Source organism: Saccopteryx bilineata, chromosome 2, assembly GCF_036850765.1.
Source record: "Saccopteryx bilineata isolate mSacBil1 chromosome 2, mSacBil1_pri_phased_curated, whole genome shotgun sequence".
Lineage (NCBI taxonomy): Eukaryota > Metazoa > Chordata > Mammalia > Chiroptera > Emballonuridae > Saccopteryx > Saccopteryx bilineata.
Window position 1 is genome coordinate 389,631,463 of NC_089491.1, and position 14,495 is coordinate 389,645,957.

General features: G+C 45.5%; 1 protein-coding gene across 3 annotated transcripts in view; it reads left to right on the forward strand.

Moving 5' to 3' along the window:
* Positions 1-14,495, forward strand: part of MAP2K4 (mitogen-activated protein kinase kinase 4) — a 96,438-nt gene that overhangs the window by 40,245 nt on the left and 41,698 nt on the right. For all 3 annotated transcript variants that reach the window (XM_066264287.1, XM_066264288.1, XM_066264289.1), the window contains one exon: positions 9,181-9,355. In XM_066264287.1, the coding sequence (XP_066120384.1) occupies positions 9,181-9,355 (175 nt within the window). The remainder of the gene's footprint in view (positions 1-9,180; positions 9,356-14,495) is intronic.

Here is a 14,495-nt window from a genome sequence, read left to right on the forward strand (position 1 = left end):
TATTTTAAAGTAAAAAAACAAAACAGGAACAAATATAATATTTAAAATAAAGAACAAGTAAATTTAAATCAACAAACTGACCAGTATTTCAATGGGAACTATGCTCCTCTCACTGACCACCAATGAAAGAGGTGCCCCTTCCGGAAGTGCGGTGGGGGCCGGATAAATGGCCTCAGGCGGCCGCATGTGGCCCGCAGGCCATAGTTTGGGGACCCTGCTGTAACTAGTTGTGTCCTCTCAACCTTGGCGCTATTGACATTTTAGGCCGGATACTTCTCTGTTCCAGGGAGCGGTCCTGTCCATTGTAGGATATTTAGCAGCAGCTCTGGAGTCCAGCCCCTAGATGGCAGTAGCACCCTCTGCCCCCAGTTGTAATAACCAGCACTGTCTCCAGACATTGACAACTGAGCCTTGGGGTGCAGGGCTGTCCATCGTTGAGGACTGTGGGTACAGAGAGGACGGCAGGCCCCCGCGGGTGGTGACCACTGCCCCTCTCCTGAGTGAGGAGCTGCTGAAGCCAAGTGAGACAGGTGTGCTTCTCCTTACTTGAGAGTTTGAGTGGAGGCCAAAAAAGGGGTGTCGGGAATGGAATAAGGATGTCTCAGAGTCCAGGAAGTGCATGAAAGCTTTCTGAGCAACTGGGAACCATCAGAAACCGAAGCTACTCAGTACGTGTTCTTTCGTGCATTCAGCAAATGTTTGTTGAATACTAACCTCTACTGGGCACTGCGCTGGACGCAGGGTGGTCCTTATTTAAAAAAAAAAGGGATATTTCTACTTCAGGAAGATTCAGGTTTAGAGGTAGACACTATGAGCAAAATATACAGGGGGTGGGCAAAAGTAGGTCTGCAGTGGTGAGTACTCCAAACAGTTTATTCTTGTATTATTGGTGCGTTGTTTTCCGTATGAACAACTGTCACGGGGTGATGGGCTCGGTTGCCATTACTGAGAGGGGGACTCTGGGTGTGGAGCGTCGGTGGACGAGGGAGTGTAGAAGAAAGAGTGTAGCTGTCCAAAGGAGAGAGTCTAGACCGGAGATCAAGGCTGAGAGTGGTCAGCATATGGATGGTAACGTTGTCTAGGAAGAGTGTATCTTGATGAGAACTGGGTCCAGGGCGTGAGCCCTGAGGAAACGGAACATTTAGAGGTTGGGTCGATAGGAGCAACAGGCAGTAATGGGAAAGACACTTGAGAGGTAGGAAGCAAATTAGGAAGGGTGCAGTGTCACAGAACCAGCGTTGTTTCAGAGGGCAGGCGGGTGGGGATTACGTCAGCTGTGTCTGATGTGCTCCAGTGAGTTAGGAAGGCTGCTGGGTTGGCAATGACTCCTGGGATGCACTTTCAACGATTCTAATTTCTTACATACATGGGGGAAAGGGTTTTAGCCACCAGTGGAGAGTAGGGCTCAAACAGGGAAAAGATCTTTAAAAAACTTGTTACCTGTTGGTTTAGAGCAGTTTTTGTAACCTTTTCTATAAGAAACAGCCCAGAAATCACTGTTGTAATGGTAGACTGAGTCCAGCGGACTCCCTGTCGGCTCTTAGAGAGTACGCTGTCTGCAGCAGCAAGAGGCCAAGGGGAACGTTACCTTATTCTCTCCAATAATACTCCTTTCCGTGGTGATGCAAACTGCTTTCCACCTCATAAATCTGTACAGCTTCAAAACGCTGCACATTTGTGGAATTAATACCTCTGTTCACGGATTATGGACATCAGGATTTAAAAATGTATGTTTGGAATGTTTGAGTAATTCTTTTCAGTTTTTTTTCTTTTGCTTTACCTTAGATCTTAGCAAAGATACTTATTTTCTTAGTAGTGCCAGGAAGCAGGCAGTTTCCATGGCAATCGGCAGGCTGAGGTTGCTGTGGAAATTTCCGGAGCTAGTCGAGCTGCATTGCGGAAGGACGTGTAGCGCAGGGCCATCCGCGCAGCCTAGCAGTATGGACAGACGAGCAGGTGCAGTGGTGTGCAGGGTATGTGTTCTCTTCCTTTCCTGTCTGTGGAGGAGTCTGGCTCTGGAGCCAGCACTGTGTGGTGAGGACAGTGAAACAGCTTGAGGCTTGTTAGTATATGCTGGCTTGGAAAAAAATATATATCAAAAATGCTTTGGGAAAAAAGCTGTGTATGATAGCATTTTCAGGAAATCAAAGTCCTGGTCAGTGAGAAGTAGGAGAGTGTGATAATGAAATAGGAGGAGAAAAGACTGCAAATTGATTGAATTTATGGGTGGTGGTTTTGACACAAAATATTTATTTATTAAAGGAAAATGAGCAGGCATTGGAAAGTTTGAGGAATCACGTTCTCACGTCTAGGAAGAAGAAATGTTAAAGTAATCAGCTCTTACTTGCTGTAAGCTACGAAGATGTGGGAGTACCTGAATGTGCCTGTTTACCTGATTGAACCAGGAAAGGTATCAGACTGTTCCGTCCGTTCCCTGTTGATATGTGGGGGAGTTTTAAGAAAAAGCTTGAAATGTGTCTTGAGATTAAATTCTGGAAATAAAACTATAGGGTTTGATGGATAACTGAAGTTTCTTCTAGAGCTTATTATAAATTTGAAAGAGAAAATATATGAAAAATGAATAGATTTAATTAAATGATATCACACTTAAGTGACATTATCATTTAGATGACTAAATATTATTGAGATTATATGATCAGCGAATGCCAAATGCGGCCAGCTGCTAGTTTTTGTAAATAAAGTTTTTTGGGCTGTAGTCACCCCCATTCGGTTACATAGTTGCAACAAAGACTGTATGGCTGGTGAAGCCCAAATACATATTTACTCTCTGTCCCTTTACAGAAAAATTTAGATGTTGGATTGGATTTAGATGGTGTGTTGAATTCCCAGGGCTGCCACCCATTACTGCAGGCTTGGTGGACAACAGAAATGTATTCCCCCGCAGTTCAGAGGCCAGAAATCTGAAGTCGGGATGTTGGCAGGGCTCTGCTTCTCCGGAGGGCTCTGGAGGGGGCGGCTCCTTTCTTCTTCAGCTCCGGCCGCTCCTGATGTTCTCTGGGTTGTGGCAGCAGAGTTCCATTTGCTGCCCCCGACCTCCTTCGGCCTCCTTCCCCATGTCTCTGTGTTCTGTCTTCTCCTTTCCTGTCTCTTATTTTAAGGCTATTTCTCATTGTATTTAGAGCCTCCCCTAATCTACAGTGATCTTTTTTTGAGACCCTTATCTTAACTGTGTCTGTAAAGCTAAGCTCATCTCCTGAGGTTCCAGATGCCCTGCCTTTTGTTGGGTGGGGAGCACAGTTTTGTCCACTGAGTATGGTGTTGGACTTGATATTAGCTTTTTTGACCACCTTCTATGCTAAGAGTAGCTAGCTCCTGGCAGGTCTCCTTTGGGAACTTCTGAAAGTATCAGGTACATCAAGTACATGTGTTCCTAAATGTGTCTGTTAATAAAAAACTTATTTCAATAAAACCTTTATGACACAAAGACACAGACAACAGTGTAGTGACAGCCAGAGGGGAAGGGCTGGGTGGGGGTGGGCAAACAGAGAAAATGGGGACAGGAAGAAACCTCACTTGGGGTGATGGCACACGATGCAGGGTGCAGACGCTGTTTGAGCTGTACACTTGGAACCTGTATGGTTTTGCAAAACAATATCACCACAATAAATTCAGTAAAAAAGAAATACATTTATTTCTATAAAATCTTTTTTTTCATTGACTTGTTAGGATAATTGTCCCCCAGAAGTAATACAAGTAAGCTTGAGAATATAGTTATTTTATAATGATGTGTTGAAAAGACAGTTCCCAGGGAGGTAGAGGAGGGAGAGCGGGATAAAGGGTGATGGACAGAGAGCTGCCCTGGGGTGGTGAGCACACAGTACAGTGTACAGATGGTGTGCTATAGAGTTATGTGCCCAAAACCTGTGTCATTTTGTTAACCAGTGTCACCCCAGTAAATCCAATAAAAAGAAAAAAAAGACAGTCCACACAGTAGTGGTATGAAAAGTCAGCTACCGGTTATAAATGAACTGTAGCTAGGACTCTTGGTTCTTACTTACCTCGAGCAGTATGGTTCTGACTTTGCTTATGCAATTTCAGGTTTGTAGTACAAAATCATAGGTGAACTGAAGTGTCCCGCTAACATTGTTGAGAACGAAGGCGATAACATGGAACACAGAAAATTAAGATAACTGGATGCTGACCTCAGTGGGACCTCTGATAAAATGACGACCCGAATAAAGGGACAGTTGGCAGAGTCTCGAGGAGCATTCCTGCGGAAGTGTCGGAGGAAAGGCGCTCGTGGCTGTGAGCGGGGCGGGCGGAGGCAGAGGAAGTGGATGTGGACACGTTTTTTCGGGGACGTGTGGTCATTCTGAGTAGTGCTGTGGGTAGACGTAGAGAAAGACTGTAATAGCAGTGTAGACTGAGATTTGTGTTTTTACACTTTCGACTGTCAGTTGGGAGTACAGTGTTAAGAGAGCAAGGAGATGAAGGAATTGCTGTTGGAGCAGGGAGTGCTCGGACTGGTATTGCACCAAGCTCTGGATGTCTCACTACGGACATGCCCTGAACTACAGACCTGTGATAGGAAGGTCCCTTTCATCCTAGGCTGTGCGGCCCAAGGATAGCCTTCTCTCACAACAATTTTACTGAGGTGTAACAGCCTATTGTAAACTGCACTTATATAAAGTGTACAATTTGATAAATTTTTTTTAAGTGAGAGGAGGGGAGATAGACAAACTCCCACGTGTCCCGACCAGGATCCACTTGGCAACCCCCATCTGGGGCCCATGCTCTGCCCATCTGGGGCCATGCTCACAACCAGCTATTTTTAGCACCTGAGGTGGAGGCTCCACAGAGCCATCCTCAGTGTGTGGGGCTGATGTGCTTGAGCCAATCAAGCCGTGGCTGTGGGAGGAGAAGAGAGAGAGGGAGAGAGAGAAGGCGGGGAGGGGAGGAGAAGAGAGAGAGAGGGAGAGAGAGAAGGGGGGAGGGGAGGAGAAGAGAGAGAGAGGGAGAGAGAGAAGGGGGAGGGGAGGAGAAGAGAGAGAGGGAGAGAGAGAAGGGGGAGGGGAGGAGAAGAGAGAGAGGGAGAGAGAGAAGGGGGGAGGGGAGGAGAAGCCTACCTTTCCCTCCGTCCTTCCCCCAGCTCTCCCCCCCCCCCGCAACTCCAAGGGCCCTTCTTTGCCTCTGTCTCTTGTTTCCTGAGCCCACACAGCCCAGCTGGCTCACTTCTACCTCTGTGACCCTCTAAATAAATATTTGCTTGTAGTTGGGTCTTGGCTCTGAATTCTTTCTGAGCCAGAACTCAAGTGCCACAATGGTTGAACCAAGGTCCAGTCGCTGGTGACATTCTGGTGCTTCTGGTGCTGTCTCACCACCAACACAAAGGCAAGGACAAATAATGGCTTGAGCAAGGTAGTTTGTTTCTCTTTCTGTAGGTGCAGTCTGGAGATGGACAGGCCGAGAGTTGATATAGTGGCCTCATGGTCATCAGAGTCTAAAGTGCTTTACTTTTCTGCTCCTTCCTTCTCAGTGAATGGTTTCCATTCCCAAGGGCCTTGAGGGTGGCTGGAATCGCAGTCATCGGGCAGCCAGAAGGGGAGAAGGGAATGGACAGAAGACCTTTCTCCTAGCTGAGTCATCTTCTTTAAGCACTGCGTTCATATTGCTGCCTCGCACCGCAAGGCGGTCTGGCATCTTCGTCTGCTTGGGCTGCCGTTACGGAATACCACAGACTGGCTGCTCTGAACAGCAGAACTTTATTTACTTCTCACAGTTTGGGAGCCTGGGTGGGCCAGGGGGCTGACAAGGTCGGTTTCCTTTTGAAGGTTCTTCTCTTGGCTTGCAGGTGGCGGCCATCTTGCGGCGTGCTCACCTGACCTCTTCCTTGTCGGGGGGGGGGGGGGGGGGGGGGACGGGACTCTCCTGTTTGAGCCGCTCTCAGCGTCTCCTCTTGTAAGGACAGTTTCCATCAGCTCCGAACGCCACCCTGTGACCTCATTTATTCTTCATTACCTCCTGATAGGTCGTCTTCAGTATAGTCTCCCTGGGGGCTAGGGCTTTGATGTGAGTTTTGGGGAGACGCAGTTCAGTCCATAGCAGTTAGGAAGAGTCACAGTGGGTGTATTGCTACCCCAGAGAAAAGGAGACCCCGCTGGAAAGAAGAGCATGGCTATTGCATGGCAGCTGGCCGAGCTTGCCACGGGGGCTCTTGGCTGGGTTTCCCAGGCTGATAACCAGGGGCTTGGAGTTGGGCCTCTGGAGAGTGTTCACTGAAGGCAGCTAGGATACTCTGTATAAATTATACCTAGGAAATTTTGAAAGGAAACATGAGGGGTATTTAGGAATTATTTCTGATAAGATACAATCCCTATTCTTAAGTGATATCCCAAAGAGAAGTCAATCTTTAAAGTAATAGATGTTATACTGTTACTGTTCTGTGATTTTTCTTTTTTCTTTTTCTTTTTTTTTTTGAGAGGAGGGAAGATAGACAGACTCCTGCATGCACCCCAACCAGGTCCACCCAGCAAGCCCTGTCTGGGGCCGAATCTCGAATCAGCTGAGCTAATTTTAGCACCTGAGCCAGCCACGTCTGGAGCAACCAGGCTATCCTCAGCTCTGAGGCCATCACTTGAATCAGTCGATCCACTGGCTGTGGGAGGGAAAGAGAGAGAGAAGGGGAGAAGCAGAGAGAGAGAGAGAGAGATGCAGATGGTCACTTCTGTTGTGTGTCTTGACTGGGAATTGAACCCTGGGATATCCTATCCATTGAGCAAACCAGCCAGGGCCTGTGATTTTTATATAGGAAAGAAATAACATTCATTTTGTTTCCAAAAATGCTAGTGATAAATGTTACATGATACACGTGATCTTGGGAGTGATATCCTTTGCCATATTTTGTTAGAAACAAGTTACAGGTTCCATCTAAATTCATGCAGAGCTGGGAACATCAGGAAAGTGGATGTCATGGGACCCCTTTGAGGCTCTCTACTACAGCCCTTGAATTAGTGAATACTTTAAAAACGTTTCTTCCAATTTACACATAATTTTAGTCACCTTTTTTCAGCTCCCTCAGTGGTAGGCTGGTACCGTGTATTTTCATCAGTGATTAAACGGCACCATGGAGATGGTGTTTACTTGCCACTGATCACAGAAAAATAATCATTATATGTGGAATACTTCCTGGCTTCATCCATCCACATCATGAAAAAGATTACTGAAAATTTTAGTTTCTGCGCTTGAAGTACTTGCCTAGAGATCTGGTTTCCACTTTGAAACATTTGCTCTGGCTTCACCTTCATGCCTAAATGGTCACTTACGCCACTGAGTTCTAGGCTTCTGTCACTTCTGATTCTAGAGTAGAAATAACATCGGCAAAGGAATTTTGTAAACTGAAAGAACGAGTAAATTAAAGCTGGTATTCTGACAGTAGTATGATTTGAAAGCTGGTCTTTGGAATGCTAGTTCACTAAATTGTTATTTAGACAAAGTGTATTCATCTTTGAACTATCATCTTGAGTCTTGGCTATTATCTTTTTTATACCTGGATGAGGTTTTGTTTATTTTTATTGTGGTATAATTCAGTGGTCCCCAACCTTTTTTGGGCCATAGACCAGTTTAATGTCAGAAAATATTTTCATAGACCGTCCTTTAGGGTGGGACGGATAAATGTATCACGTGACCGAGACAAGCGTCAAGAGTGAGTCTTAGACGGATGTAACAGAGGGAATCTGGTCATTTTTTAAAAATAAAACATCGTTCAGACTTAAATATAAATAAAATGGAAATAATATAAAGTATTTATTCTCACAGGGATTGGGGACCACTGGTATAATTGACAACATTGTGTTCATTTCAGGTGTATGACTTAATGATTGCATATTTGTGTATATTGCAAAATGATCACCACAGTAAGTCTAGTTAACATCTATCACCACATACAGTTACAAATTTGTGTGTGCTGAAAACCTTAAAGATCTACACCGTCAGCAATTTCTAGATACATGATACTGTATCAGTAACTATAACATTACATCTGCAGGACTTACTTATTGTATAACTCAAAGTTTGTACCTTTTGACTGAATCTTGGTTATTTTTAAAATTATGATAGTATACATGGTTATTCCAGGGGCACACTTTTAAAACATTCATAAATTTTGGAAGAAGAAAAATAACCAAGCACGTGAACTTTTGCTTTTATCACCAGATCAGATTTTACAAGAGATCCTAATATTTAATATGAAATTGAAAAAAATGTAGGTGATAGTGGAATGTTTTTTTTTTATGTATGTTTCACTCTTATTTGATAGAGTTTATTCCTACCTATTTGTGTGTGTGCGTGGACAGAGAGAGAGAGGGAGGTGAGATTGATTTTGCAGTTTTCATTGGATTTGCTTTTCATGAAGCATGGTTACATCTCTAGGTTGGGATTTTGGAGGTGATGTTTTTATTTAATGGACATCTATATGGTGAGCACCTTTCCTGAACTATTTGTTTTCACCCCACTGGTTTATCTACTGAACAGGGCTAAACGTTTCCCATTTGAATAGCACACTGCAGTTTCCCTCTTAGAACCAGCTGACTATTCATTTAGCCCCCCCCCCCCCCAGCACGCTATTAGCATGAACAGGGCTGTCAAGAAGGTACTAGTTTCCAGACCTGACCAGCATCACCTGGGGATCTTTAAAAATACTGTTTTCTGCCTCTTGTCTTCCTTAGATGTTCCGATTTAATTGCCATGGGATTTAAAAATTTTTCCCCAGATGATTCTAATGTGCAGCCAAGTTGTGCACATATGTATTAGGGATTGAGGCCCTGGAGTAAATATTGTTGGGTAAGGTAGGTTAAGAACATTTTGGAAATGGCATTCATAGCTCCTGGGACTCTGCATTTGATAATACAGCCTGCATGGGAAAGACCTTATATCTGGAAACGAAAACTGGTTTGCAGAATTAGTTTCTTCGATAAATGGAAATAGGTTTTATGAATCTCATGAAAGCCATGTTTATTGATGATCTAAATTTGGGCCTTTTTAAATTCAATATTTAAAAAAACTAGATGATGGGAACAAAAAAACCTCCCCAAATCTGGAGGTAGGACCGTTTTAGTCAATTATGAGAAAACAGATTTCCCACACCTTAATGGCTGCTAGCTAAAAAAAAAAAAAAGTCCAATCCTGTTGATGTTGTGGCAATTGCCCCCCAATGTCTTCCAGAGAGAGGCTGAGGACGCACAGCATCGAGTCGTCGGGGAAGCTGAAGATCTCCCCCGAGCAGCACTGGGACTTCACGGCCGAGGACCTGAAGGACCTGGGGGAGATCGGACGGGGGGCGTACGGCTCCGTCAACAAGATGGTCCACAAGCCCAGCGCCCAGATCATGGCAGTGAAAGTAGGTGGAGCCGCTATTAGTTTTGCTCCTTGAGCCCATTTGGTGTCATTTCGTGCTGTAAGCAATACAACTATTTGTTCTGTTCTGACTCTCAGGGAAAATGTGGGCATTTCTAAAACTGTTTCTTTGAGTTCCTTGCGGGAGTCTTGCATGGAGGGCCTCTTCCTGGTGGCCGGTGGCCGTGCTCTGGTGCGGGGGCGTCCCCAGCGCTCTGTGCGTCATGCATGTGATGCATTAACACGGTTTACACTTCAGGCTTTTGCAATGGCGTGGGGAGCTCGGCTGGGCGGCCGCCCTGGGCACAGGGCCGGGCGGCCCAGCAGGCGGGCGGCTGGACCAGGAGGCGGCGCACTGGGTTGGGCAAGGTGCGGGGCTAGGGCTAACAGCAGTCTCACTGAAGGTTTCCTGGAAACCGCGCACGTGCTGTTGCCGCTAACCTCAACCTTACTCGGTCCTGACCGGCGGGGCTTCCGTCCATGGTTCTGTCTGCGCTCAGTACCGCCCTGTTCCTGGGTTTGACAGGTGTATGGGAATGCACACCTTGTCATCATGCTGTCACAGTCTGTCCTTATTGTGAGTGTCAATGCCACTTAATATGTTCATTTAAAAAACAAACAAATTAAGAATGGCCAGAAATGGAGATTGGCCCATAGATTGTACCCAGCAGGTGCGTGTTGGTCAGAACCTGTAATGCATGGATGGTTTCCATGTAATTGTCATTTATCCATTTGTTTGTTCAGATGTCTAATGACTATTCGCTCTGTGTACGCTGCTTTAGGAAAATTGACATTTGAGGTGGGGGGGGCAATTTAAGGAGTAAAAAAAAAAAAAAGCTGTGTATATACTGTCCTTGAACTTAAAATCCTTAGAGCAATAAGCAATGTCCCAATTTGTAAGAATTGAGAATGGGCTTGCAGACATCCAAGCTGACCGTCTCCCTGTCACGCCCCTGTTTTGAGAGTTTGTCACAGTGGCTTGATGAGACAAGGAGTCTTGGTTCCTTATTGGATTTTGGGGAGTGGATGTCTATTAATATAAAAGGCTACCTACTTTGAAGTTTATTGTGAGCAAAATGTTACCATGTTAGCCTCCTTCCTTGTTGAGCATGTCTCTTTGCTGGTTCATGTAAAAATCAGAAATTAATGGTGGGAAAAATTTCCTGAGTCTCTATGAGTCCTCTTGGTTTTGGTCATGTTCTGTTACAACGTGACGAGAACTGCAGACTTTCTTCGCAGGAAGATGAATACATGTGTGAAACTTTGCGCATAACCAGCAGACATCTGAAGAGAAAGACGCTGAGACTTTTGCTCTGGAGTATAGCTGTTGAAATAAAATGTCGTTTTCCTTGGAATGTGCATTATTTCTATTTTTATTTTGTGCTACCGCAGTGTAGGTGGGAAGAAAGATGCATTCGGACTGTTCCGGATGAGTGTTGCCGTGCCCTGTTACCTGTTTGTCATGTCCGCTTTTACGCTGCTGGCTCTTAAGAGAAACCCGCCCTGTACAGCTGACAGTCTCGCTGCTCTCCCCAAGCGGGGAAGTGCTGCTCCATGACCACGTCCTGTGTCCTCAGGTTGTGCGCAGTGTGCCGTGCTGATCAGCACTGTGCTCTGTTCTTGTAGTCTGGGTTGATTTAGCCACGGCTAATGGGTTTCAAAGAGAAAGAACGTACTTCATTTTGATGTTAAAATGGTTTTCTTAATTTGATAACATTTGAAACCATATAATGCTTACTCAAGTTTTGAAGGAATTTAACAGTGAAAATAGGAAACTGTTGTCCACTATATGTAATTTGACCCTATTCTGAGGGCCTCTGCTGAGATACTGTTAAAAACCCAACCCTTAAGAGCTACTTTGAAGGCAGTCTTGGGACCTCAAACTGGTAATAGTCACGTCGATACCTGCTGTATGATTATCACCTTTGTTTATCACCCTGAGTTCTTGAGCAAGTGTGATAGTTCAGCATGAGGAGAGTGGTATTATGACTTATTAACCAACGTATTCATGGGCTGTACTTGATACGAATTTGATGACTGATCTATGCCTTCTACAGTACATTGTAAAGTATATTTACTGTTGGTCTGTTTGAAAAAGCCTAGCCTTACGTCACACCTTAGTTTGTTCCCTCGTTACTTAGGCACTCAAACCAGGTTGACAAGTACAAATACATAGAAGCAGTGCATTAGGGAGTTAGAGTGACATCATACCTGTGGAAAGTGAATTACTGAGCACCTGCTGTGCTTAGCTCCGTACTTAGGACAGTGGAGATTTCAGTGAACTGTAAGACTGAAATCTTGGTGGTTGGCAGCCTGAGAGCTGTCCCTTGCTGTGGCTGAAATGGGACGTAGCACCTGAAGGAGTTCTGTGCTGGTGTTTGAATCTGTACTTTGGGACTCTAAAGGATTATTTGATTAGATGTTAAGCTTATCCTGGAAATTATCCTTGAGAGTTACTTGCAGTATCTGTACAGAAATAAACTGTGGTATTAGCCTGATATTTAAACAATTATTATTTTTCGTTTTTAGTTTAGAGGAAGTCCTTCCCCAAGTTTATTTTGTCAAATAGAAGAAATGTTTGAAAAGATGACTTCTTAGTTACTAGAAATCTCCAAGACTTAATCTGAAAATCAGTTAAAATATAATGAATCAGATTTGGTAAGATAGCATTGTAAAAGTTACACTTAAAATAATTTTTTGACCTTTGACCCGAGGATGGTCCCCAAGCTGCCATTGAGGTTCTGTGTAAGGATCAAAGATGCGAAACATTTTAACCCTTCAGGTTTAATTGTATTCACCTGAGGAAGTAGGTTTTCCTCTTCAGTGACGGGTAGTGATACTACTGGTTTGTTTATCTCTGTCTGAATGGCTGAGTTGTAGGGCTTCCGTGGGCCAAGCTGTTGTTAGCCCATGCTCCGGAGGGGTGCTCTTCGGCTGGGGCTGGGTACTTCTGATTTTGATCACATCCTCTGCAAATGACATTTAATGCCCATTTTGCACGACAGTGGGGTATCCACTGGAAGAAAAATTAGACATGTACAGCACCTGTCCCCTGGGATTAAAGTGGGTGCCTAGTTAGCTCTCTGGCAGGGTTCATCATGACGGAAGGCTAGGAGCGGAAGCGCCCAGGAGAGTTAGATCCACTGATGATGAGCAGACCCTGGCGCTCAGGAGCGCAGAGCTAGAGAGACGAGCTGCAGTGCGATGGTTTGGGCCATGGCTGGAACTGAGCGGTGGACCAACACATTGTCCGCAGAGGACGGACGGAGCTGAGCCTTCCAGCTCGGTGGAGTGTCCTCCTCCTGCCCCTGCGTGCAGCGTAAACCGCACGTGCAGCATAAGCCCCGCTTGCGGCGTAAACCCCGCGTGAGGCGTAAGCCCCGCGTGCCTGGACCACCAGCCTCCCTCGTTGTGTCTAGCAGGCTTATGTCCAGATTGACGTCTTGAAGGCGCGCATGCCCAGTTCCTAGTTGTAGGCTAAGAAAGGAGAAATGAGAACAGAAGAGAATGAAGATGAGAGGAAATATAAGGGAATTAAATTGCTGCCTCTAAAGATGGAAGGCAGTGGAATTGTTATTGGGGGGGATGGAGCAGGCTGGAATAGAGCTGTCATCTCGTGGGAGAATGTCACTCACATTGGACAGATAGGTGGGGAGAGGAATATGTCACATTCACGTTATCAGCATTGACCATTATGATGAGCTTTTAGTCTTCTGCTTGCAAAGTTAAAAGACTTAATCAGGATAACAGGTTGGCTGTTTGAGGCCAGGTGCGTAGGCCAGACTGAATGAGTGATGTGACCTTGTCGGTAAGGGTTTCAGGTGGTTTCCGATTCTTGGTGATCTGCCTAACTTGTCTTATTTCTTCATCACTCCCCGTTTTTTCTCTGCTCTTCCAGCTGCCCTGTTGCATTGACTGACGTGTTCCCGACCCTGGGCTAGTCACCTGATTTCGATTCCTGCATTCCTACCTCTCTCTGGTATTGGGCTCTGGACTTCAGTGCCCTTGACCTGGAGTGGAGACCGAGGTTTAACCCCTAGGCCTGCGGGCAAGGCCCAGAGCCCTGCACCTGGCAGGCCCAGCGCCCCACAGCGCAGCCCTTCCCCGAGCAGTGTGGCTGCCGTCTGCTCCTGAGGAAGCCCTCTTGGGGCTGCTGGTTCTGCAAGTAGAGGGAGGCAGAGGTCAGCAAAGCGTGGCTTGGCTTGTACTCCCTGCAGCCGCGGGGACCTTGCTGTTGGTGTCAGAAGTTCCACGAATGAACAGTTTTGATGGGGACTGTGAGCATTATTGGAGCAGGCTCATTTTAGTCTTTAAACGTTGGTCTTGCACGTGGTTCTGAGAGCACTGGACTGACATTTGGTAGGAGTGCCTTAAATTGGAAGAGCTTTTTTCCTGGCAACACAGGGTACTTTGTAGGGCCATTTGTTGAGTTTTGAAAGGCCACAGTGCTAGCGTTTGGTTATTCTGATCCCTTGTGGGATGTGGAAGTCATGGCTATCTTGTTTGGATTCAGATCTGTTCCAGTGTCTCATGCTCTCAGTTGATTGGATTAATTAAGAAATGCGTGATTGATTGAGGCATATTATTTCATGCTTTCTAGTGTTGCCCAAGCTGTTGTGAGTGGAAGTTGAGGTGGATCACTTCCTGGCAGGGGTGCTCTGAAGGGCATGGTGGGACTGCCATCTAGTCGACCTTGGCTTTGAACTCGGGTCCCTTGTGTAGTTGTGGTTGGAAACCCTAGTATATACATGTGTTTCTTTTGCTGTTGATTTTAGTGGTTTTCAGAGTATGGGTTGATTTAGTTAACAGAATTACATATACACCCCAATAAATAAAATAGATGGACTCAGTACTATTCTGGTTGATGGAAGGGAGAGGAGACAGATACCCCTGTTGGAAGTCCTTGGGGCATGACCTCTGAGGAAGCGTTTGGGTCCCAGCGGGGCAGTTTGGAAACGGTTGCTAGGTGAACATTAATTAACCATAGGTGTTTTTGAACATTCTGCATACAGTTTCTGAAACTCTACTATCACTTGACTGAATTGTGACGTAGTACCACATCTCAGCTTATATAGTTACTTGGAGAAAAACCTGACTTTTCACACGTCACTCTCGGGAAGGGCCATCTGAGCCAGTGTTTGCTC